General features: G+C 41.6%; 1 protein-coding gene across 6 annotated transcripts in view; it reads left to right on the top strand.

Moving 5' to 3' along the window:
* The window catches only part of LOC101935814 (lysosomal acid lipase/cholesteryl ester hydrolase), a 52099-nt gene extending 27491 nt beyond the window's left edge, over positions 1-24608 (top strand). For 4 of the 6 annotated variants that reach the window (XM_065553515.1, XM_042856841.2, XM_065553514.1 and 1 more), the window contains 9 exons: positions 5984-6094; positions 6356-6473; positions 15818-16016; positions 16729-16838; positions 18007-18143; positions 19417-19563; positions 19741-19812; positions 22010-22078; positions 23400-24608. In XM_065553515.1, coding sequence (XP_065409587.1) covers positions 5993-6094; positions 6356-6473; positions 15818-16016; positions 16729-16838; positions 18007-18143; positions 19417-19563; positions 19741-19812; positions 22010-22078; positions 23400-23633 — 1188 coding nt within the window. In that variant the 5' untranslated portion in view covers positions 5984-5992 and the 3' untranslated portion in view covers positions 23634-24608. The remainder of the gene's footprint in view (positions 1-5983; positions 6095-6355; positions 6474-15817; positions 16017-16728; positions 16839-18006; positions 18144-19416; positions 19564-19740; positions 19813-22009; positions 22079-23399) is intronic. The other 2 variants (XM_042856842.2, XM_042856843.2) reach the window with 2 other exon arrangements.
* Positions 24609-24730: the final 122 nt, after the last annotated feature.

Consider the following 24730-nt stretch of genomic DNA (forward strand, 5'->3'; position numbering starts at 1 on the left):
TGTTTAACACCTTCTTGTCTCACTGAAGGCCAAGCTAAGTAGCTCTATTCTTTAAGCACACCAGTACAAGGAGAGGGCACTGTGAAACGAGCCCAAGCAACAGCAATGTTGGAACTGTCCATAAACTGTGCGTGACCTCTCTCCTGTTAACATATCATACAATTACTCAGCCAGCGCTGAAAGGGGGATTGCATAAAAAAGCAGGAGTGCTGGATATTATCAGGGCGGCCAACTTGCATATTTCCTTAACAGGTTTAGTCAGGATAACCCCAGGTCACAGTGGTGATCTGGGGTTATCCTATCTGAGAGGTGAGCTGAGGGAGGACCTGGAGAGGGTCACAAAATTGCCATGTATGCTTTGCCCTTCTCAGGATCACTGCTGCTCTGGGCACACTGGCCTGGTCATCTACAGGTCTATAGGGAAAACTGCTACCATATCTCAGTTTACTGCCTTGAGGACTTCTGGCATGCCATAGTGAGGAGGGCACCTGATTATATCATCTAGCCCATGGGCAGAACCACTCAACTCCACACTGTGGGCATTCTATCAGAAAGCACTGAAGGAAAGTGGGCTAAGAGTTGTGGATGTCACCCATGTTCCCCTGAGGGCTCACAGGTTGCACCCACTTACCCACGTCTGAAAAATGTAGCCTGAGTGGCTTGGCCAAGGTCACACAGAATGTCTATAGTAGAGCCAGTAACAAATCTACATGTACTGAATCCTAGCCCAGTGCCTTAAACATGAGACCTGTCTTCCTTAAAGTCTACAAAACTTACACCAAAACTCTGTATTTTAGTACTTAGACTTTTATTAATGACAACTGTGAGGTTAGACAGATCTATTAATGTTGTTGCATGTGCTGTAATTTTAAAAGAAAAGGATATTTCAAGCATAATGTTCATATGCTGTCACAGTGTCTGTATATATTTTATAATGAATGGTCCCAAAGCTCCTTCCAGCACTTCACTGCTCTGGAGAAATAGATTTTTGGCTCTAGAAGTATGTTTGCAGTTAAAGATACAGACTAAAAGGCCTAATTATTGATTTTCCCCAACTAATATGTTTTGGCCAGCATTCTTGTTTCTACTCCATTTTGTGGGAAACCCATTTAACTCCTAGTTATATCTTCTTTTATTAAAGATTTTCAAAAGCATTCATGAGTGGAACACTTCTTTTGTAGTAAGTTACTGCTTTCTCCTATAATAAATGGAGACTCTAACAAAGATAGTGTTCTTGACAAATAAGCTAACTGGAAGCCAATGTAATTAGGGCCTGTTAAAATATCAAGCATCTCACTAAAGAAAATCCTGTTAAAACATTCATAAATATTTGCAGAAGGGTAAAATAGAATTTAGTAGAACCTGTTCGAGCCAGCATTCTGACTTCAGCTAGATTTTTAGCGTGGCAGATAACCTACATGTGTAACAGTGTGATGGAGGAGTTATCTCTCTTTCTTTCTCTCCCTGCCTCCCTGGCCACAGTTAAAATACTAGGAAGGTCTGGCTAGTGAGAGACACAAAGTGCAGTAAACCATGCTAGTTGCGGGTGAAGTCTAGTCTCCCTGGTGCCATATACGGTCACTGTTCCTTCTCCTCTGACATCCCGCAACCTGACATTGTTTTAGCACTGTGTCCATCACAGGTGCTCTGAATCCTGTCTTTGAATCCCTCCAAAGAAGCTGTCCTCCTCCTGTATCTACATGAAGCTGGTAGCCTGTGCTTTTTAGGTGGTAGGTCTAGTACCGGGAAAAATAATTTAGAGATGGGCAGTTCACAAAACAATAGAATGTGTGTGTGGTACTTGTTCTGATCAACACACCTTTTGTAGGGTGTGTTAATCCAGTATACTATGGTGTGATTTATGCTTACATCTATATTTATAGATAATGTATTATAAATTATTGTAGTAAATTCTTGAATCACTTTCACTATGATCATGAGCACTATAGAAAAGCCTAAGATAGACAAAGCAACTCTTTTAACCAATGTCTTTTCCCTTTTTTTTTTAGTAAATAGACTTGGCAGAATTTTTTTTTAAGTGATTTTGACAGGTAATGTCAACATTTATTTTACAGGATTTTTAATTTTTTATCAATTTAAATTTTGCACAGTTGCACAATTATGGGGTTTATGCATTTTTTCAGTTTTTAATTATTTAAATTTTCACAGTTGAAAACTATGGGTTGGAGTCAGACAATACTTAATGACAGTAGAAGTTGAGATTCAAATGTTAAAACTTTATAACAATTAAAACACAAATTGTCAACATCACATGTCAGAACATGAAAATTAAATATCCTTAAATCACCCCTAATAAGTTCTCAAACAGCAGTTTTTCTTGCCTATGTATAAATTTCTTTTATCAATGGAAATATTTTGTCTGTTTGTATGTCTATGGTGAAAGTAATGTTTATTGACAGTTACCAATATAAATGTAAGCCTTCCAAGCCTAGATATAAAGCACTTCTTTTGTTTGGGCTCTTACCGTGTATATTGAATTGTTTGGAATCCGATAGAGACAAAAAGGACGACAAACTGCTGGGTAGATTTGTTTAGCTGTATTAACGGAAATATTTGTGCATACAGTATACTGATGCCTGCAAAATTTCCCCTTGGATGAGTACATACTCTTCCATACTATCATAACAGTACTATCTAGAGAGGGGAAGAGGCAGGTCAGATTGACCTTTAAGGGAGCTATTCTGTCACTTAATGCCAGTGGAAAATGTACACCTACTCTTCTGTGCATTGATGGGAGACAGACCACTTTATGATCTGATTAGTGCAAGAGAAATGTAACACAGACACACTCTAACTACAAAAAGGTGGCATATCCCTTTCTCTGCTGTTGGATTGTGTGCAGCGGTAAGTAGGCCATCCTGGCACATCAGGCTGCACTGGATTAGGGTTACCATATTTCAGCAAGCAAAAAAGAGGACGGGAGGAGCCCCGCCCCTGCCCCTCCCACTTCCCGCCCCCCACAGAACCCCCAACCCTCCCCCCGTTCCTTGTCCCCTGACTGCCCCCTCCTGGGACCCCTGCCCCTAACTGCCCCCCCAGGATTCCACTCCCTATCTAAGCCTCCCTGCCTCTTGTCCCCTGACTGCCCCAACCCTTATCCACACCCCCACCCCCAGACAGACCCCTGGGACTCCCACACCCCATCCAACCACTCCCCACCCCCTGACAGCCCCCCCCCAGAACTCCCAACCCATCTAAACCCCTCTGCTCCCTGTCCCCTGACTGCTCCGATCCCTCTCCGCACTCCTGCCCCCTGACAGCCCCCCCCAGAACTCCCAACCCATCTAAACCCCTCTGCTCCCTGTCCCCTGACTGCTCCGATCCCTCTCCCCACTCCTGCCCCCTGACAGCTCCCCCCCAGAACTCCCAGTCCCCCACCCCCCCGCTCCTTGTCCCCTGACTGCCCCCTCCTGGGACCCCTGCTCCTAACTGCCCTCCAGAACCCCACCCCCTACCTAAGACTCCCTGTTCCTTGTCCCCTAACTGCCCCCTCCTAAGACCCCCCCAACTGCCCCCCAGGACCCTACCCCCTACCTGTACCCTGACTGCCCAAAACTTTCTCCACTCCCCCAAAAAGCCCCCCCCCGTTTCTTGACTGCCCCCTCCAGAACCTCCCTGCCCCTTCTCCTGCCCCCTGGCCCCCTTACCCTGCTGCTCAGAACAGGGTGTTGGGCTCTGTGCGAGCCGGACACGTGGCTAAGCTCCCCAGCACAACAAAACCCGGTCCCTGGCAGATAACCTACATGTGTAACAGTGTGATGGAGGAGTTATCTCTCTTTCTTTCTCTCCCTGCCTCCCTGGCCACAGTTAAAATACTAGGAAGGTCTGGCTAGTGAGAGACACAAAGTGCAGTAAACCATGCACAGTGCTGCCGGACTGGGCTGCAGGGGAGAGCTGCCCTTGTATCAGCACAAAGTGCTCTCGCTCCCGTTTTGCTACGCTGCATGGCAGAAACCGCTCCCAGTTGTAAAAGGGGAGGGCTGCACTTTGTGCTGATACACTTGCTCAGAATGCAGGGCGGATCCGGCTCCTCTACAGCTGCTCCGGAGTCCAGCCCGGGACTTTCCTGCAGCCCTCCCAGCCGCTCGCTCTGCTCTGCCGGGGGAGGGGGGAAATCCCGGACATTGTGAGTGCTTTACAAATTCCCCCCGGACGCTATTTTTAGCACAAAAAGGAGGACATGTCCGGGTAAATCCGGACGAATGGTAACCCTACACTGGATGCTGTTATTCACTCCAATATTTAGCATTGTTCAACATCACAAGCCAAGTCCTGTTTGACTTGCTCACATTAATGGCACCATTGGCTTCAAAGGGACTACTGCAAGTGTAAGCGTTTGCAGGACTGGAACTCCTAATGGCTAGGCTATGTAGCAAACTGAGTAAACTCCTAGATTTATTTACTAATAAAAATACATGTAGCCACCAAATTGTAATACATAACCTGTAAGAAAATTAGCAGGTGTCTGTCTTATTAGAGTGGTCTACAAAGACATTTAAATCTTTCATCCAACAGATATTGTTGAGAGTGATATAAACTGGACATTAGGAAGTTTAGACTTGAAATTAGACGAAGGTTTCTAACCATTAGAGGAGTGAAGTGCTGGAACAGCCTTCCAAGGGGAGCAGTGGGGGCAAAAGACATATCTGGCTTCAAGACTAAGCTTGATAAGTTTATGGAGGGGATGGTATGATGGGATAGCCTAATTTTGGCAATTAATTGATCTTTGATTATTAGCAGGTAAATGTGCCCAATTGTCTGTGATGGGATGTTAGATGGGGTGGGATCTGAGTTACTACAGAGAATTCTTTCCTGGGTGCTGGCTGGTGAGTCTTGCCCACATGCTCAGGGTTTAATTGATCACCATATTTGGGGTCGGGAAGGAATTTTCCTCCAGGGCAGATTGGCAGAGGCCCTGGAGGTTTTTCGCCTTCCTCTGCAGCATGGGGCCCGGGTCACTTGCTAGAGGATTCTCTGCACCTTGAGGTTTTTAAACCATGATTTGAGGACTTCAATAACTCAGACATAGGTTAGGGGCTTGTTACTGGAGTGGGTGGGTGAGATTCTGTGGCCTGCGTTGTGCAGGAGGTCAGACTAGATGATCATAATGGTCCCTTCTGACCTTAAAGTCTATGAGTCTATCTTCCTTGCATCTGATTTTTCCCCCCCCCCCCCGCCAAATACCAAGTGTTTAGTCCAAAGAGGCGTCTCTCAGGTCAGTATTACTTAAGCAATAGATTGGAAACACAGGGCACTTTCTGGGCTTAATGACCAGATAGAAGGAATTTGACTTGAGATATATTATACAATGAAAATAGAAATTAAAAATCAGGCATATGTCAATTTATTTTAATACACTTTGCAATTTCAGATGATATGTGCAGGGCACTGATAGAGAATTATTGTCCTTACATTAGCTACTAGTTATTTCCGGAACTCTTTTCCACTTAGCTTAACATAGAGATTAGCACTTGATCATGCAGCCCTTGTATATGGATGGGAAGGCTTTAAATCAGCTTGATATCAACTGTAAGGAAATGCTGGACTCAGTTATTGCTGTTAGACACGGGGGACAAACCAAAACCTGGGGATCCAAAGCAATCAAATGCTGGATAAGTTTTGACCCAGCTCTAGTTGCTTTCCAGCTCAAGCCCATCTCTAGTTGTTATTGTAGACCATGTATTAACAATGTATAGTGCAAGTGTTATCTACCCTTTGCTTCTGCATCTGCTGAGTCTTGAACTATGTGAGTGATGTTGCTGTTTGTTTGAGGTTAGTGTCTTAGCAATTAATGACCAGTATAATAACCATGCAGAAAGCGGGACTTTATAATATTTTTCCTAGAGTATAACAATGCAGAAACATGAATAATAGTAAACTACATTAAGTCATAACTAGTACGGTTTGTGTAAGTTACCCTTGATTCTGATGGCACTAACACAGTACACATTTTTTTTCTAAGTGACCCAAGATGTGGCTGGCTGTAGTTGTGACATGTTTGATCCATGGAACTGTATCGCAAGGACTTGTTGGCGATAACACACCTTTTAATCCTGAAACATTTATGAATATTGTAAGTACAGTGTCCAAGGGTGGGGGGAAATCTCTGTAAAACAATGAAATGTACATTGCTAGTAGTTAAATATGTAAGTCTGTGGATTAAACTTTCAGAGCCTACAATAGATAATGCCCAAAAGTTCAGTATTCCTCGATGATCCCACTAGAAACTCCTTCCAGTTAAAATCCTGAGTGCATACATGGCCTAGGAAAGCCTTTAAAAATTGAAAACCTGTTGGCAGTCTAAGACCAAAGCCTTTGATTTTTCTTCCTACAGAGTGAGATCATCACCTACTGGGGATACCCCAGTGAAGAGTATGATGTTGTGACAGTGGATGGCTATATACTTAGTGTTAACAGAATACCCCATGGAAAAGTACATGCTGACAACACAGGTAAAATTGATGTCCATATTAAACAGGACACTTGCTGTATCCTTATGATTAGGTCAGGAAGGACTTTAACCTAGAACATAGACATATGTTCAAGAGGCTTACAGGGGTCCCAGAAAATCCCATGAGTTTGGTTTTATGGAGTTTTCATCCAATAAAGGGAGATTTATGGAGAAGGCCCTTCCCTGTAGTGCCCTGAAAGGGTTTTCCTCCCACAGCCTACTCTACCCTGCAGCTCTGCTCCACTCCTAGCCCCCATGATCCCCAACTGGCAGCACTGGTCCTGCAGAAGCCATACTGCCATTGGCAGAGGCCTTCTGTACCTGTGTAGTAGGTTGCACAGAGAACAAAGTTATGTTCTAGTTCTGCTAGAGCTTCTATAGTGGAGCTTCTACAGGGCACTGACAGTGGGGGATGAGTGTTACTGAATAGTCACAACACCACCCCTGCGCTTGTACCCTAGGGGAGCCACTGGATCTCAGCCTTCCCCATGATACTAGGAGCAGAGAGGGGTGGTCTTGGCCCTTGTTAGAGAAGTGCTTATTTCCTGCTTTTTTTGTTCGTCAGTCTTAAAATGGGTAACCGGTCTCTCACTTAGTCATCTGTTTTATCTGTGATCCCATGGCATAAACTAAAGCATATACAACAAATAACTGAATGTTATCTCATTTACTATGGTTAGGTTTCTAATCTCTTGCATAAATTCAGTATTGAAACACCGAAAGTATGTGATCACTTGTTTCTTTAAAATTTATAAACCAAAACTTTTTTGTTATGGGGAAAATCAATATTTATATTGCCATTTGACTCTAGGTGGGCTGTATGGTTGTCTAATGGGAACTCTTTTGGAATAAGAGATTCCTCTGTTGTTTTTTTGAAGACAAATAACCAAATGCAATGGCTCAAAAAAATTAATATGAAAATGGTCAAGAGGAGAAAAGTCTTTATATGTGATGTTTGAATCTTATGCTAAACTAAGCCTATCCACTCTGCATCTGCAAGCAACCTTGCAGGGGTTAAGCACTGTCCTTGCAAAGTGTACAAATGCACAGGTAGTCTGTTTTCCCCTGCTAATCCCTAGAATAGCTAAACAGTGCTAACTGTCTGTATAAAAATGGGAAGAAAATTCTGCAGCAAAGTGCAGTTTAAAAGTCATGAGAGGACAGTGAGGTGTGTATGAGGAACTGAAACTAAAGATGCAGGTGAGGATCTCAGCATAGTGAGAGGACAAGGGAAGGAGTACTGAGTGGGGTGGGAGGTGAGGAGAGAGGAAGTGGGAGGGAAGAGGAAAAATACAAGCAAAATAATGGGGAATGGAGAGATGATGGGGAGGGAGTAAACAAAATTGACAGAGAAACTGAAGGTAGGAAAGGTTTCTGCCTGTGGGTATGGAAAACTTCGCTTGTTAGTATAAACCGTGTTGGGCATGAAGAAGAAGCCAGGATGACTAGAGTGCCACTGCTGCAATCCAGATGTTGAGATCTAAATCAGTTGCCCTGCAGAGAGCAACATTATTGCTTATCCAGAAGAATCACCAGTCACAAACCTAAAACAGAGACCACAAGTCTGGAGGAGTTTTTTGTTTTGTTTTTGCTTTGCCTTTCAGCATGTGCTTAAGGGAAAATCTTTAGAGCCTGGGAAGTGTCATTGTGCAGGGCTAATGGAAAAGGGTATGGCGCACAGCTAAGATGATCAAGAGATGCAAAGCATTCTTAAAAAGAAGAACAGGAGGACTTGTGGCACCTTAGAGACTAACAAATTTATTAGAGCATAAGCTTTCGTGGACTACAGCCCACTTCTTCGGATGCATATAGAATGGAACATATATTGAGGAGATATATATACACACAGACAGAGAGCATAAACAGGTGGGAGTTGTCTTACCACCTCTGAGAGGCCAATTAATTAAGAGAAAACAAACTTTTGAAGTGATAATCAAGCTAGCTCAGTACAGACAGTTAGATAACAAGTGTGAGAATACTTACAAGGAGAGATAGATTCAATGTTTGTAATGGCTCAGCCATTCCCAGTCTTTATTCAAACCGGAGTTGATTGTGTCTAGTTTGCATATCAATTCTAGCTCAGCAGTTTCTCGTTGGAGTCTGTTTTTGAAGTTTTTCTGTTGTAATATAGCCACCCGCAGGTCTGTCACTGAATGACCAGACAGGTTAAAGTGTTCTCCCACTGGTTTTTGAGTATTTTGATTCCTGATGTCAGATTTGTGTCCATTAATTCTTTTGCGTAGAGACTGTCCGGTTTGGCCAATGTACATGGCAGAGGGGCATTGCTGGCACATGATGGCATATATCACATTGGTAGATGTGCAGGTGAACGAGCCCCTGATGGTATGGCTGATGTGATTAGATCCTATGATGATGTCACTGGAATAGATATGTGGACAGAGTTGGCATCGGGGTTTGTTACAAGGATAGGTTCCTGGGTTAGTGGTTTTGTTCAGTGATGTGTGGTTGCTGGTGAGTATTTGCTTTAGGTTCGGGGGTTGTCTGTAAGCGAGGACAGGTCTGTCTCCCAAGATCTGTGAGAGTAAAGGATCATCTTTCAGGATAGGTTGTAGATCTCTGATGATGCGCTGGAGAGGTTTTAGTTGGGGGCTGAAGGTGACGGCTAGTGGTGTTCTGTTATTTTCTTTGTTGGGCCTGTCTTGTAGGAGGTGACTTCTGGGTACTCGTCTGGCTCTGTCAATCTGTTTTTTCACTTCAGCAGGTGGGTATTGTAGTTTTAAGAATGCTTGATAGAGATCTTGTAGGTGCTTGTCTCTATCCGAGGGATTGGAGCAAATGCGGTTATATCTTAGAGCTTGGCTGTAGACAATGGATCGTGTGGTGTGTCCTGGATGGAAGCTGGAGGCATGTAGGTAAGTGTAGCGGTCAGTAGGTTTCCGATATAGGGTGGTATTTATGTGACCATCGCTTATTAGCACAGTAGTGTCCAGGAAATGGACCGCTTGTGTGGATTGATCTAGGCTGAGGTTGATGGTGGGATGGAAATTATTGAAATCATGGTGAAATTCCTCAAGGGCTTCTTTTCCATGGGTCCAGATGATGAAGATGTCATCAATGTAGCGCAAGTAGAGTAGGGGCGTTAGGGGACGAGAGCTAAGGAAGCGTTGTTCTAAGTCAGCCATAAAAATGTTGGCATATTGTGGGGCCATGCGGGTACCCATAGCAGTGCCGCTGACTTGAAGGTATATATTGTCCCCAAATGTGAAATAGTTGTGGGTGAGGACAAAATCACAAAGTTCAGCCACCAGGTTAGCTGTGACATTATCAGGGATACTGTTCCTGATAGCTTGTAGTCCATCTTTGTGTGGAATATTGGTGTAGAGGGCTTCTACGTCCATAGTGGCCAGGATGGTGTTTTCTGGAAGATCACCGATGGATTGTAGTTTCCTCAGGAAGTCAGTGGTGTCTCGAAGATAGCTGGGAGTGCTGGTAGCGTAGGGTCTGAGGAGAGAGTCTACATAACCAGACAAGCCTGATGTTAGGGTGCCAATGCCTGAGATGATGGGGCGTCCAGGATATCCAGGTTTATGGATCTTGGGTAGCAAATAGAATATCCCTGGTCGGGGTTCTAGGCATGTGTCTGTACAGATTTGTTCCTGTGCTTTGTCAGGGAGTTTTTTTAGCAGATGGTGTAGTTTCTTTAGGTAATCCTCAGTGGGATCAGAGGATAATGGCCTGTAGAATGTGGTGTTAGAGAGCTGTCTAGCAGCCTCCTGGTCATATTCCAATTTATTCATGATGACGACAGCACCTCCTTTGTCAGCCTTTTTGATTATGATGTCAGGGTTGTTTCTGAGGCTGTAGATGGCGTTGTGTTCTGCATGGCTGAGGTTATGTGGCAAGTGATGTTGCTTTTCCACAATTTCAGCCTTTGCACGTCGACGGAAGCAATCTATGTAGAAATCCAGTCTGTTGTTTCGACCGTCCGGAGGAGTCCACGCAGAATCCTTTTTTTTGTAGTGCTGGTAGGGAGGATTCTGTGGGTTAGTATGCTGTTCAGAGGTATGTTGGAAATATTCTTTGAGTCGGAGACGTCGAAAGTAGGATTCTAGGTCACCGCAGAACTGTATCATATTCATGGGTCTGGAGGGACAAAAGGACACCATCCTGGCCACTATGGACGTAGAAGCCCTCTACACCAATATTCCACACAAAGATGGACTACAAGCTATCAGGAACAGTATCCCTGATAATGTCACAGCTAACCTGGTGGCTGAACTTTGTGATTTTGTCCTCACCCACAACTATTTCACATTTGGGGACAATATATACCTTCAAGTCAGCGGCACTGCTATGGGTACCCGCATGGCCCCACAATATGCCAACATTTTTATGGCTGACTTAGAACAACGCTTCCTTAGCTCTCGTCCCCTAACGCCCCTACTCTACTTGCGCTACATTGATGACATCTTCATCATCTGGACCCATGGAAAAGAAGCCCTTGAGGAATTTCACCATGATTTCAATAATTTCCATCCCACCATCAACCTCAGCCTAGATCAATCCACACAAGCGGTCCATTTCCTGGACACTACTGTGCTAATAAGCGATGGTCACATAAATACCACCCTATATCGGAAACCTACTGACCGCTACACTTACCTACATGCCTCCAGCTTCCATCCAGGACACACCACACGATCCATTGTCTACAGCCAAGCTCTAAGATATAACCGCATTTGCTCCAATCCCTCGGATAGAGACAAGCACCTACAAGATCTCTATCAAGCATTCTTAAAACTACAATACCCACCTGCTGAAGTGAAAAAACAGATTGACAGAGCCAGACGAGTACCCAGAAGTCACCTCCTACAAGACAGGCCCAACAAAGAAAATAACAGAACACCACTAGCCGTCACCTTCAGCCCCCAACTAAAACCTCTCCAGCGCATCATCAGAGATCTACAACCTATCCTGAAAGATGATCCTTTACTCTCACAGATCTTGGGAGACAGACCTGTCCTCGCTTACAGACAACCCCCGAACCTAAAGCAAATACTCACCAGCAACCACACATCACTGAACAAAACCACTAACCCAGGAACCTATCCTTGTAACAAACCCCGATGCCAACTCTGTCCACATATCTATTCCAGTGACATCATCATAGGATCTAATCACATCAGCCATACCATCAGGGGCTCGTTCACCTGCACATCTACCAATGTGATATATGCCATCATGTGCCAGCAATGCCCCTCTGCCATGTACATTGGCCAAACCGGACAGTCTCTACGCAAAAGAATTAATGGACACAAATCTGACATCAGGAATCAAAATACTCAAAAACCAGTGGGAGAACACTTTAACCTGTCTGGTCATTCAGTGACAGACCTGCGGGTGGCTATATTACAACAGAAAAACTTCAAAAACAGACTCCAACGAGAAACTGCTGAGCTAGAATTGATATGCAAACTAGACACAATCAACTCCGGTTTGAATAAAGACTGGGAATGGCTGAGCCATTACAAACATTGAATCTATCTCTCCTTGTAAGTATTCTCACACTTGTTATCTAACTGTCTGTACTGAGCTAGCTTGATTATCACTTCAAAAGTTTGTTTTCTCTTAATTAATTGGCCTCTCAGAGGTGGTAAGACAACTCCCACCTGTTTATGCTCTCTGTCTGTGTGTATATATATCTCCTCAATATATGTTCCATTCTATATGCATCCGAAGAAGTGGGCTGTAGTCCACGAAAGCTTATGCTCTAATAAATTTGTTAGTCTCTAAGGTGCCACAAGTCCTCCTGTTCTTCTTTTTGCGGATACAGACTAACACGGCTGCTACTCTAAAGCATTCTTAGTAGGTGTCTGTTGCGTTAGTGTAAAGTGATTATTTAATACTGCTCTAAATTTATTTGTCATGTTGTTGTTGATGATGATGATAGGGCATCTAGAGCCATGGCTGAACATCTCTTTATATTTTAAAATCTAAATAAATGAATGTTACCAATGCATATTTATTTTTGAGGATTTTGTTGTTTTTTCCATTGTATGCTGAGTGATGGCATGGCTAAATGAATCCATCAGGGGGAGCTATTGGATTGAAAATGAGGTTGTTATTGAGGTGATAATCGGCAATGATAAGGGGTTGAGGAAGAAGTACAGAAAGTCTATGATGGGTTTCAACAATCTATCAGTCATATAAAAGCTTCATACCAGTGTCTGAATTCAGTGCAAGTTTGGGTTATTGTTGTAGTTGAACACTTGCCTATGTAATGTGAAAACCCATCATGACTGGGTGCCTGGGATGGAACACACTCAGAATGCCACGCTTAGGGCAGATACCAAGAAATGGGGCAGACAATCCTCCAAACACTGGTGATTTATTCTATAATTATATTCACCAAGCCAGTAACAAAGAACTTCTGTATCACCAAACTGGTTAACAAGAAGTCAAACACAGTCCCCTTTAGGCATTCCAGCCCTTGGTTCCCATCCATACAAATTGGTCTAATAGAGTGAGGTGTTACTGAAAACACATTTCACTATATGTGAGGTTCTTCTATTCCCAAGGGATCAGACACTTATCCCAGGTCAATCTGTATCTCAGATCTTACCCGAAAACCCCACTGTCAGCCAATCCTTAGTAAACTAACTTCTTTTCTTTTAACAACAAGTCTTTAGAGTTAAAATGGTTAATAGATCGTATACATATAAATGATTGCCAAGTGCTTATGTCAGGTTTGTAGTAGTGATGGAATAGTCTGCTAACTTGTAAAAAGCCTCTCTGGAATCACCCAAATAGATTGGGAGTCATTAGTCCTTGTTCAAAAAAAAAAAAAAAAAAAAAAAGCTTCCTTGATAGAAATCCAGTCTGGAGAAATGAAGCAGGAAATGAAGACAGAATGGAGATGTTCCAACTGCAATTTATATCCTCTGCCATGTGCATGGAAGTTCACTATCCCAAATAAAGCCCAATGCTCCTTTGTATGGAAAGTTACTGGCCCAAGATGGAGTCCAGGGTCACATGAGCATATCACATGTCCTTGCATGGTTTGCCATCAGCTTCTTACTGTCTGAGGCATCTGCAGGAAGACCTTCTGGGTGGGATGAGTTTCTTCAATGGCCCATTGTGGACGCTGAGTGTCCTTAATGGGCCATCAACACCAGTGATGCAAGTAGATTTTTAACTCTTACCAGTATGGCATCTTCCCCCCCCCCCCCCCCGACTCCAACCCTCCCTCACAAAAAATGTTCCGTGACTAGAGCCCTGCATGGATACAAATTTATGTCCACGGCTAGAAATTGGTATCCGTGGAACTGCAGGGCTCTTCCGGCAACAATAAATGTCTTGATGGCATGGCGTACCTGATCACACTGGCTTACTTGCACCACTGATCAACACATCAGCTAGCCCTGAACTAAATTTATCTAGAGGGGGTGACACTGAGGAATACAAGACATGTATAAGATACAAGTACATCGCCAATATTCATAACTTCAGATACACTCAAGGTGAAGTAGCCACTTGGAATATGTGCTACCTACTTACGCTAAACTATCTGTTCAATCTGGTATTTAGCGGTGACACTCTAAGTACACTTCCCAGACCTGGGGAAGAGCTCTGGGTAGCTCGAAAGCTTGTCTCTCTCACCAATAGAAGTTGGTCCAATAAAAGATATTACCTCACTCTCCTTGTCTCTCTAATATACTGGAACCAACATGGCTACAACAACATTGTGTCTGGGAACAATAGAGTATTTTTTAAAAAGGTTTTAAATCTGTTTTTTGGCCTGTTCTGGTGATTGATGGTTTACTGTATTTTTAATTTTGTATAAAACTTCTCTCCTTCCATCAATTTCATTTTTGCATACTTAATTTTGAATAACTGCATTAATTTGCAAAGAAATCATTTAACTAGTGTCAATTGTTAATATACTTCCTCGCTGTTTAGATCTCAGATCTTTAGTTTTAGCTAATTATGTTAAGGACTTGAGCTATGTTGTCTATTTTAACTACTTTGTGGGAGTTCCATGGGTTGGTTAAATGTTTCCATAAACTGTTGCGATGGTGTTAGGGAGGGGGAAGAAGGAGAGGTGGGCAACTTATAGGTTCAAAGGCAGGAAGGTGAGTGGTGCTGGTCCCAGTTTGGTCAAGACCCCAGTGAAGGCAAAAAAAACCTCTTAGGTAGCATCATCCCCTTCAAGCAGTTCAAATCTCTGTGTTCTCTGGCACCACTTCCTGTGCAGTAAAACACATTTCCTTGCTGGGCTTGAGCTGCCAGTTGTTTTCAGGAGGGGACAGGGAAGGCTCCTATACCTGCAGTGTACTCTGGACACCAGGTCCCCAGGTCAACTTATCACAGCATAGATCAAACTGGAATAACTGCTAATTATGGTGTCCATGGTTGTAAGTGCAGTGAAAGGGATTCATGTCAGGGCTTTTTAAGGAAAAAGGTCTGAAATGCAGTGGTATAAGGTGCTATGGCACTGACTTCATGATACTTTAAAAAAACAGTTAATATTATTGCAATGGTTCCCAAACTTTTTTCCCCAAGGAACTCTTTGGCATCTTACTAAGTGTCCTGTACCTTTTTCATTTCTGATACTACCGGAACGCCCCCTCCAGCGTGACCCGGCATGCATAGTGCGTCAGAGGTCACACTTTGCAGAGGATGCCATTTTGAGAACAAAATGGCATCTTCCACATGGCAAAAGAGACGGAACGCTGTTCCAGTGTGTGCTGGTTCTGGCTCCAGGGACCGACTCTGGAATCACAGTATTGTAGCAATGATTAGGAGGGGTCTGAACATAGCCACATGATGGTGGAAGTAGATCATGAGAAACTGCCGCACCAAGATACAGTTATTATGGGAATTAGTATGAACTATGTGAAGAGGCTGAGAGAGGGTGTAGATCCAGTATTCAGGATGAAACTTTCCAGGCATGTACTGCTTGGAGCCTGAACTACACAACAAATATATTTTCTGATAATCAAATATAATAGGACTAATATTGAAGTACACCTTCAGTATGCATTTAGCCATGGTAATTATAAGCCATTCCCTTAAATCTTCTCCGAAGTTTTCCATATTTAGTGTTTATAGCATTTGAGAAACATAATTTTTCCATAAAATTGTTCTTTGTCTAACACCCAGTAGTACAAGTGAGAGAATACTTATATGTAGTTTTCCGGTTGTAAGAAGTGTCTTTAAGGAATTCCACATTAGTCTCTGGCAATTCAACTTAATCCCGCTACAGCTAGAACTAGGTGTTGGAGTCAGGAGTTTGGCTGTTGGGGCATGAGTGTCATTTTATTATCAATGTCACAGAAGTTTTGGTTGTGTGGAATATGCAGTGTCTCTTTCTCTCTCTTTCAGGTCCAAAGCCTGTTGTGTTTCTGCAGCATGGTTTACTTACAGATGGTAGCACCTGGCTCACCAATGTGGCTAAAAACAGCCTGGGCTTCATTCTGGCAGATGCAGGCTATGATGTTTGGATAGGAAACAGCAGAGGGAACACCTGGTCTAGACGACATGAAACCCTTTCAGTGCACCAAGCGAAATTCTGGGCTTTCAGGTAGACTATAATTTGGGAAAAACAATGATGTGACCAATTTATTTTGTTTTATAAAGTGGTGTGTGAAAGCTTTCACTAATTCAGTGAGAAACTAATAAAGAATTAGGCTAAAACACTAAAATGCGTCCAGTAATTTTGAATGCCCATGATGAGCATCTCAGATAATCAGGCACTCGATTTCTCAGCCTGCACCCCCAGAATTAGTGGACAAATTTAAATATGTAGGTGTTGTTATTGTCTATTTCTCTGTATCCTGCTTGCAGTTCTTTAGGAATTACTAAATTTATTATGAGTACAGGATAAATTCAGTGAAATCAAATGCCTTTTAACTGTAATATGAATTTACCAAAGGACAAAAAAGTTCAAAAGCCTTGCTACAGTATCTGACAGTCATTGTCAGAAATTGCCATTAGAGACTCTCTTTAAACATAGTTGCAACTAACAGGGATATGAGAGAGCTGTATCTCAAACACAGTTTGGACCAGTGAATCATTCTGACTGATATAGTGGAAAAGGGTTTAAACATGATTCCTTACCTCAGTTTCTGGCCCAGTGGGGATGGGGCTATAAACATTTGAGGCACTTTGGGGGAACAGTATGAGAGGCTTGCAGTGCATGTGCTATGCCTATTCTATGGTTCAAAGACATTTTGCTTTTAAAAGTATATATCTAATTCTATTACACTTAAAGGTGGTACTTTTTCCTTTTGTAGCTTTGATGAAATGGCTAAATATGACCTTCCAGCAGTGATTGATTTTATTGTGCAGAAAACTGGACAACAGCAGTTGTATTATGTTGGCCATTCACAAGGCACCACTATAGGTAAGTTAAGGGGAATACTGTGTATCGTTAGTTATGGAAATAACGGTCCATTATAAGCTAGATCTCTTCCATCCTTTGCTACACACCCACCTCCCATGCACACATGCACCCTGTTCCATTTCCCTTTGTTTCTGCTGCAAATACCACAGGCAACCAGAAGAGAATTTTTAGGACAATGTCATGTCCTGGTTGCTCTGTCATCTGAAAGTCATGTTCTGTTCTTTTCAGACTTGCACATAATCATTCCATAACCCAGATGCAACTGGAGTGTGTAGTTAAGGTGCACACCATGAAGTACAGATTTTTATCTTGGGCTTGCCCACTTTAGGAAGAAAGTGTATTGCTAGAACATGTGAGTTAACAACATGTTTCAACTAGCACATTATAAAATCCTAACAGAGAGCAGGAACATTGTATTTGAACACCTGTGGTTCCCACCTTGGCCAACTAACTTTTTAGAACACCATTGCCCTGTTTTCTCTAGGGTTTAGAATTGCATAATAGCCGCCTTATAGAAAAATAAACCATTTTATACTAGGGTGGACTCAGAGAAATTCAGTTAACAGTTATTTTGATGTATGAACCACGGTAGGAGCCCACTCAGCATTACAATGGCTATTTGGGTTCTGCAGTGCTAACAGGAGTAATAAATACTTACTTCATTTGCTCACATAAGTAAATCTGAGCCTGGCAATACAGAGGAAGGACATCTGGGTAGGAATGTGCCATTCTGACAGTTGTTTTTCTGACTATAATCACACTTTATGGGAAATCTGACGTGCACACTCAGGACTCTACTTGCAAATAGTCAAAACCTTGTTTTAACACAGCATTTCATTAAGCTAATGCAAAGGCACTAAATTACATTCCAGCTAAGTTCACCTGAAAGAAAGTTTCAGACTTCAAGTGTCATCATATCATCCTCAAACTTCAATGGGAACTTCCTAGTACTTGAGACTTTTGAAAATTGCGACCTAGAACAGCACTTCAAGGTGTGGGCCACAAATGCAGCTAGAGAATGTTTACATTATAAACAGCCTCTGTTTACAATTGACCCTTTGAAAATTCTTCTGTTCTCATTGCAGTTTGTAAAATAGTTTTTACAAAAACTGAACATTGTGCCTGAACTCCACAATAGTAACTTGTACGCTTCTTTCTTCATTTTCAGCTTTCATAGCATTTTCAACCATGCCCCAGCTGGCTCAGAGAATCAAAATGTACTTTGCCTTAGCTCCTGTAGCCACAGTGAAATATGCCAAATCCCCATTGACAAAGCTTGCATTACTTTCCAATTCAATGATCAAGGTATGCAATTTCTTCACACAGAATATCTATTGGCCAAAGTTAGTAGGACCTTTGGGTGGGGATTCTAAAATGAGTTGAGACACTGTAGAATATCCAGTATCAGGGGGTAGCCGTGTTAGTCTGTATTTACAAAAACAACAAGGAGTCTGGTGGCACCTTAAAGACTAACAGATTTATTTGGGCATAAGCTTTCACTTTGAGGTTTTTACTCACGAAAGCTTATGCCCAAATAAATCTGTTAGTCTTTAAGGTGCCACCAGACTCCTTGTTGTTTTTTGTAGAATATCCAGTGATTTTTTTTTTTTTTTTTTTTTAGTGTGCAATCTGCACCAGTGTTAAAGCTAGTCACATACATTAGTCCATAATCTGTGTTTATGGTGCCAAAATTTACCCTTAAAGTATGGTATAGCAGAATTAGAAAACTGATTAGAGGCATGGGCAGACTTCAGTTTCATGGGAGAGTGGAAAAAATCTTGGATTATTCAGAGAGTGCATGAGTTAAAGGGAGATAGGAGAGGTGTATAAAATAGTAACTGGTGTAGAGGTGGTAACAAAGCATTGCCACTCTACCTTACCCTTTTTCCTAATACAAGAAAAGGGTAGCATTCCGTAAAACTGAAGGGCAACAAATCTAAAACTCTAAAAGGAAGAAGCTTAGCAGGATTCAAAGGCGGGTTAGATATTTTTATGGGTAATGAGGATATTCAGCTATACTAGGTAGGATACAAAATAAGGGATATCAAACTTATTGCTTCAGGGTATAAACTAATCATGAACTGCCATGAGTTTGGAAGTTACTTCCCCCCAACTGGCATGATTTTCCATTATAAGGATTTTAGTATCTTCCTCTGAAGCATGTGTTACTGCAGAGAGAAGTAACTGGACTAGTTGGACCACTAGCCTGATCTGGCATGGTAATGCCAATTACTTTTGCCAAAAGACTAAGCGATAGCTTAGTAGGCCCTGAAGGTTGCAAATACCAAAGAAGGAGAGGATTTATTTAGGACTATCCAAAGAGTAAAACTAGGAAGAATTAAGGATTAGAAAATAGTAATCGAGATCTAAAGGAAGAATTCTTAAGTGAGATTTTTAGAATAGGGAGTTGTCTTCCAAGTGGTGGAACCATCCTCACCTGAGTTATTTAAATATACATTGAACATAGAATGTCCCCTATATTACATCTGAGTTCTAGCATTAATAGAGGGAAGGGAAGGGAAGATTTCCTCTCCAATATCTGTAATTGTAATAAATATAAATCTTTGTAATTTTACAGATTTTATTTGGGAATAAAGATTTCTTACCCCACACTTACTTTGGTGAGGTGGTTGCTGTTGAATTTTGCAGACATGAGATATTATCAAAGATTTGTGGTAATATCCTGTTTGTGCTGTGTGGATTTAATGAGAAGAACTTAAATATGGTATGTATAAATCTACAGCCGTTCCTCATGGTTTTTTTTGTTTTGTTTTGTTTTTGTTTTGTTTTTTGAAAGATTGATTTAATCCTTGAAATTTGTCTTCATTGATTTGTGATAAATAAATAAATGGAGCCACTTTCTGAATGAAACTTCTTGTGAAATTTAAATGTTTCTTTTCAGAGCCGAGTACATGTGTATACAGCACATGCCCCAGCAGGAACATCTGTACAAAATATGATTCATTGGAAACAGGTAGAATTTCTGAAACCTAAAGTGCCCTTCAATCATAATGTAACTGTGACGGGTTGGATCACAGAAACCCCCTTGGGAGCTGCCACCCGATGTGCAAAGACTACCCCTGCTTCTGCTTTCCCTGCCAGCTCAGGACTCCAGCACCCTGTCTTGCTGAGCGAGACACTCCCGTCTGGCTCCAGACACAGATCCAGGGTCTGAATCTCCTGTCCCAAAGCTGCAGGTTACCTAAAAACAGCTTACAGAAGTGCGCTTGTCTTTAGCACTCAGATGCCCAACTCCCAATGGGGTCTAAACCCAGATAAATCCGTTTTACCCTGCATAAAGCTTATGCAGGGCAAACTCATAAATTGTTCGCCCTCTATAACACTGATAGAGAGATATGCACAGTTGTTTGCTCCCCCAGGTATTAATACATACTCTGAGTAAATTACTAAATAAAAAGTGATTTTATTAAATACAGACAGTAGGATTTAAGTGGTTCAAAGTAGTAACAGACAGAACAAAGTAAGTCACCAAGCAAAATAAAATAAAATGCGCAAATCTATGCCTAATCAAACTAAATACAGATAATCTCACCCTCAGAGATGTTTCAGTAAGTTTTTCTCAGACTGGACACCTTCCAGGCCTGGGCACAATTCTTTCCCCTGGTACAGCTCTTGTTGCAGCTCAGGTGGTAGCTAGGGGATTCTTCATGATGGCTTCCCCCTTTCTCTGTTCTCTTCCCCCCCTTTATATATCTTTTGCATAAGGCGGGAACTCTTTGTCTCTCTGGGTTTCCACCCCCCCTCACTGGAAAAGCACCAGGTTAAAGATGGATTCCAGTTCAGGTGACATGATCACATGTCACTGCAAGACTTCATTACTCACTTGCCAGCACACACATATACAGGAAGACTCACAGGTAAATACAGCCATCTGCAGACAATGGGAGTCATCAAGATTCCAAACCATCATTAATGGTCCACACTTTACACAATTACAATAGGCCCTCAGAGTTACATTTTATATTTCTAGTTTTAGATACAAGAGTGGTACATTTATACAGATCAGATGATCACACTCAGTAGATTATAAGCTTTGTAATGATACCTTACAAGAGACCTTTTGCATGAGGCATATCCCAGTTACTTACATTCACTTATTACCGTATTTTCTCTAAAACTATCTCAGTTACATTATATTGACTTCTTATTATCAAGTTTTTATAAAACCATATAGACTGCACAACGTCACAGTAACAATTATACGTTGTATTTGAAAATTGATTTATGGCCAGTCTCCCATACTATTCTGTCAGGAAATGTTGTCATTCTGAATAAATTATCAATCCAGATGGCATTGCCTCTCCCTTAATGGCCTAGCATAGTATATTTTGCAAAACAGACCGTTGGCAGTGTCATGAAAATACCTTAAATGCATAGAAATCTTATAGGGCAGCACTGCTATTAAGGCCATGTACACTTACTGGCGATCGACGCTGCTGTGATCGATGCAGCGGGGGTCAATTTAGCAGGTCTGTTGAAGACCCGCTAAATCAACAACAGAACACTCTCTGGTCGACTTAAAACTCTACTGGAACGAGAAGAGTACGGTAAGTCAATGGGAGAGTATCTCCCATCGATGCAGCGTGGTGTAGACACTGCAGTAAGTCGACCTAAGCTATGTTGACTCCAGTTATGTTATTCACGTAGCTAGAGTAGCGTAATTTAGGTTGACTTATCACAGTAGTGTAGACAAAACCTTAGGTTTTTTTTCCCTTGAGTAAAATGTTAATTATCTTGCAAATTGATATTGACTGCCAACCCACACCAGAATACATGAGACTGCAGTAAACAAAATATCAATTTTTTTCTGTCATGCTATTTACATTATAGATAGATATAGCAGAGTAAACATGGTGTCACCATATATTTTAAATACTTTCCACTTGTGGCCATATATCTGTTTAGAAGCACCAGATTGGCTCTGCTACATCCATTCCAGTTGCCTTGGGGTATATATGACAACCCAGTTTTCCTTCAACTGCTGTCTGTCTGTATTTCACTCCCTCAGGTTTTAAGGCAGAGGGAATTATTAACCTCTACATGTGAAAAATCTGCAAATGTATGAAGTAATGAACCTATCTTTTTCTCACAATGATCACAATTATGTTTACTAATATATATATAAATTTGATTTTAATCTTTTACTCTAGGCAATTGAAACTGGTGAACTTAAAGCTTATGACTGGGGAATCCAGTTCAACCGTTTGCACTATAATCAGGTAAACCTCTTCAAATGGGGAAATATTTGTCTTTCTCTTATTAAAAAAAAAAAAAAAAAGGGGGGGGGGGGGGAGAGATCGCAAAGGTTAGGAACCAAATTCAAAATGTATTTCAAAATAGAATCAGTTAGTTGGTCTTTTCTTCCCGTTGGAATGTCTAACCTTGCATATTAAAACATATGTTTCTGTTCTGTTACCGGTTTCAGAGTAGCAGCCGTGTTAGTCTGTATCCGCGAAAAGAACAGGAGTACTTGTGGCACCTTAGAAACTAACAAATTTATTTGAGCATAAGCTTTCGTGGGCTACAGCCCACTTCTTCGGATGCACAGAATGGAACATATATTGAGGAGATATATATATACACGTATAGAGAGCATGAAAAGGTGGGAGTTGTCTTACCAACTCTGAGAGGCCAATTAAGTAAGAGGGGGGGAAAAAAACCTTTTGAAGTGATAATCAAGATAGCCCAGTACAGACAGTTTGATAAGAAGTGTGAGTGTACTTACATGGAGAGAGAGATTCAATGTTTGTAATGGCTCAGCCATTCCCAGTCTCTATTTAAGCCTATGTTGATTGTATCTAATTTGCATATCAATTCAAGCTCAGCAGTTTCTCGTTGGAGTCTGTTTTTGAAGCTTTTTTGTTGCAAAATTGCCACCCGCAGGTCTGTCATTGAGTGACCAGACAGGTTAAAGTGTTCTCCCACTGGTTTTTGAATGTTATGATTCCTGATGTCAGATTTGTGTCCATTAATTCTTTTGCGTAGAGACTGTCCGGTTTGGCCAATGTACATGGCAGAGGGGCATTGCTGGCACATGATGGCATATATCACATTGGTAGATGTGCAGGTGAACAACCCCCTGATGGCATGGCTGATGTGATTAGGTCCTATGATGATATCACTTGAATAGATATGTGGGCAGAGTTGGCATCGGGCTTTGTTGCAAGGATAGGTTCCTGGGTCAGTGTTTTTGTTCAGTGATGTGTGGTTGCTGGTGAGTATTTGCTTCAGGTTGGGGGGTTGTCTGTAAGCGAGGATAGGTCTGTCTCCCAAGATCTGTGAGAGTGAGGGATCATCTGTTACTGTTTCTTTAAAGAAATTAGGAAAATTTAGTTCCAAAAATGATGCAATGAATTTCCCGGTTGAAAATTCAAATACGAACTGTCAGGAAATCCAAAACTTCTGATTCACAACTCCCTTGTCCTCATTGCTATCCTTTCCAGAACTACAATAAATCATTATGAAGTTGTTCTTTGTTTTAAATAATCCTCTAGTGACATGAAACTCTTTTTTTTCTTTTATAAAACCCCCTTTTTAAAGGATACTCCTCCCTTATACAATGTGAAGAACATGCAAGTTCCAACTGCAATGTGGAGTGCTGGAAATGACTTGCTCGCTGACCCTAGGGATGTTGCCCTTTTGCGCCAACAAGTCACTAATTTGGTTTACCACAAGGCGATTCCTGATTGGAACCATCTGGATTTCATCTGGGGCCTCGATGCACCTAAGCGCATGTATAATGAACTCCTCGACTTGATGAGGAAAAACCCATGAAAATAATGATCCATAAAAATAATGTGGCTGTAGGATCAAGGATTTGATTAATTTCTGTTTATATCTGTTTTTCTTGATTTTTAGTGAACTACAAAACTATTTGCACATAATGGTCTATATTCACTATATTTACTTTAATAAGATTTTCTTTAATGATATTAGGTCAGCAGCACATATGTATCCAAAAAAGTAATTAAACTAGCAAAGTACATTTTTAAAGCACCACACACAAGTCTTCTGCTTTCTAAAGTATGTGTCATAAATTAAATACATCATGGATAGGAGGATAGAGCTGCTTCCAAGATGATTTTTCTTAGCTCATGTCTGGATGACCTTTTCTATAAGGTGAATTGAATGCATAGGGCACAACTGATACATGTGGCTAGACTAGACACGCAATCACAATGCCCAAATTCAGAAAAGCACCCAAGCTGTTTCTTACTTTTAAATATGTAATTCCTTTGATGTCACTGGAACTACACTGATTTTAATGCAGTTGAGGATCTGGCCCAGACTTTATTTTATGGTCCCAGTCACCCACCTAGGGTCAGGATCAGTACTCCTGTCACATCACCAAAAGTCATTCTGCACTAATCCCAGTGATTATCAATACAGACCATGAAGAGATCCAATAGGCATGTCTTTTTATTGTCCCCTTGAAGAAGAAGGTAGTGGAAAAAGACTATTATAAGGAGATTGTTCTATATATGTATGAGCCAGGGCCGGCTCCAGTTTTTTTTGCCCCCCCAAGCAAAAAAAAAAAAAGAGTGCCACCCCTTGAAAAGAGCCACCCCCAAAGGGCCGGAATGTCGCCCCTTGAGAAGTTCCACTCTAAGCACATGCTTGGAATGCTGGTGCCTAGAGCTGGCCCTGGTATGAGCGGATGTATGCCATTAACTAAAAATAAATCTCTATAATTGTATTCTATCTCTATTTACATAACTTTTGAATTCAATAAAAGTAAAGTTCTTTAAATGTTCTGATTCTGAAGTGTATTCTTTTGTTTCATAATTAGAGGAGCAGAAAGGAAGAATCTGATAGAACAATCTTGAATGATAAATAGCAAGCTAATGCGACGGTTACAAGATTCTAATATC

Source organism: Chrysemys picta, chromosome 7 (assembly GCF_011386835.1).
Source record: "Chrysemys picta bellii isolate R12L10 chromosome 7, ASM1138683v2, whole genome shotgun sequence".
NCBI lineage: Eukaryota > Metazoa > Chordata > Testudines > Emydidae > Chrysemys > Chrysemys picta.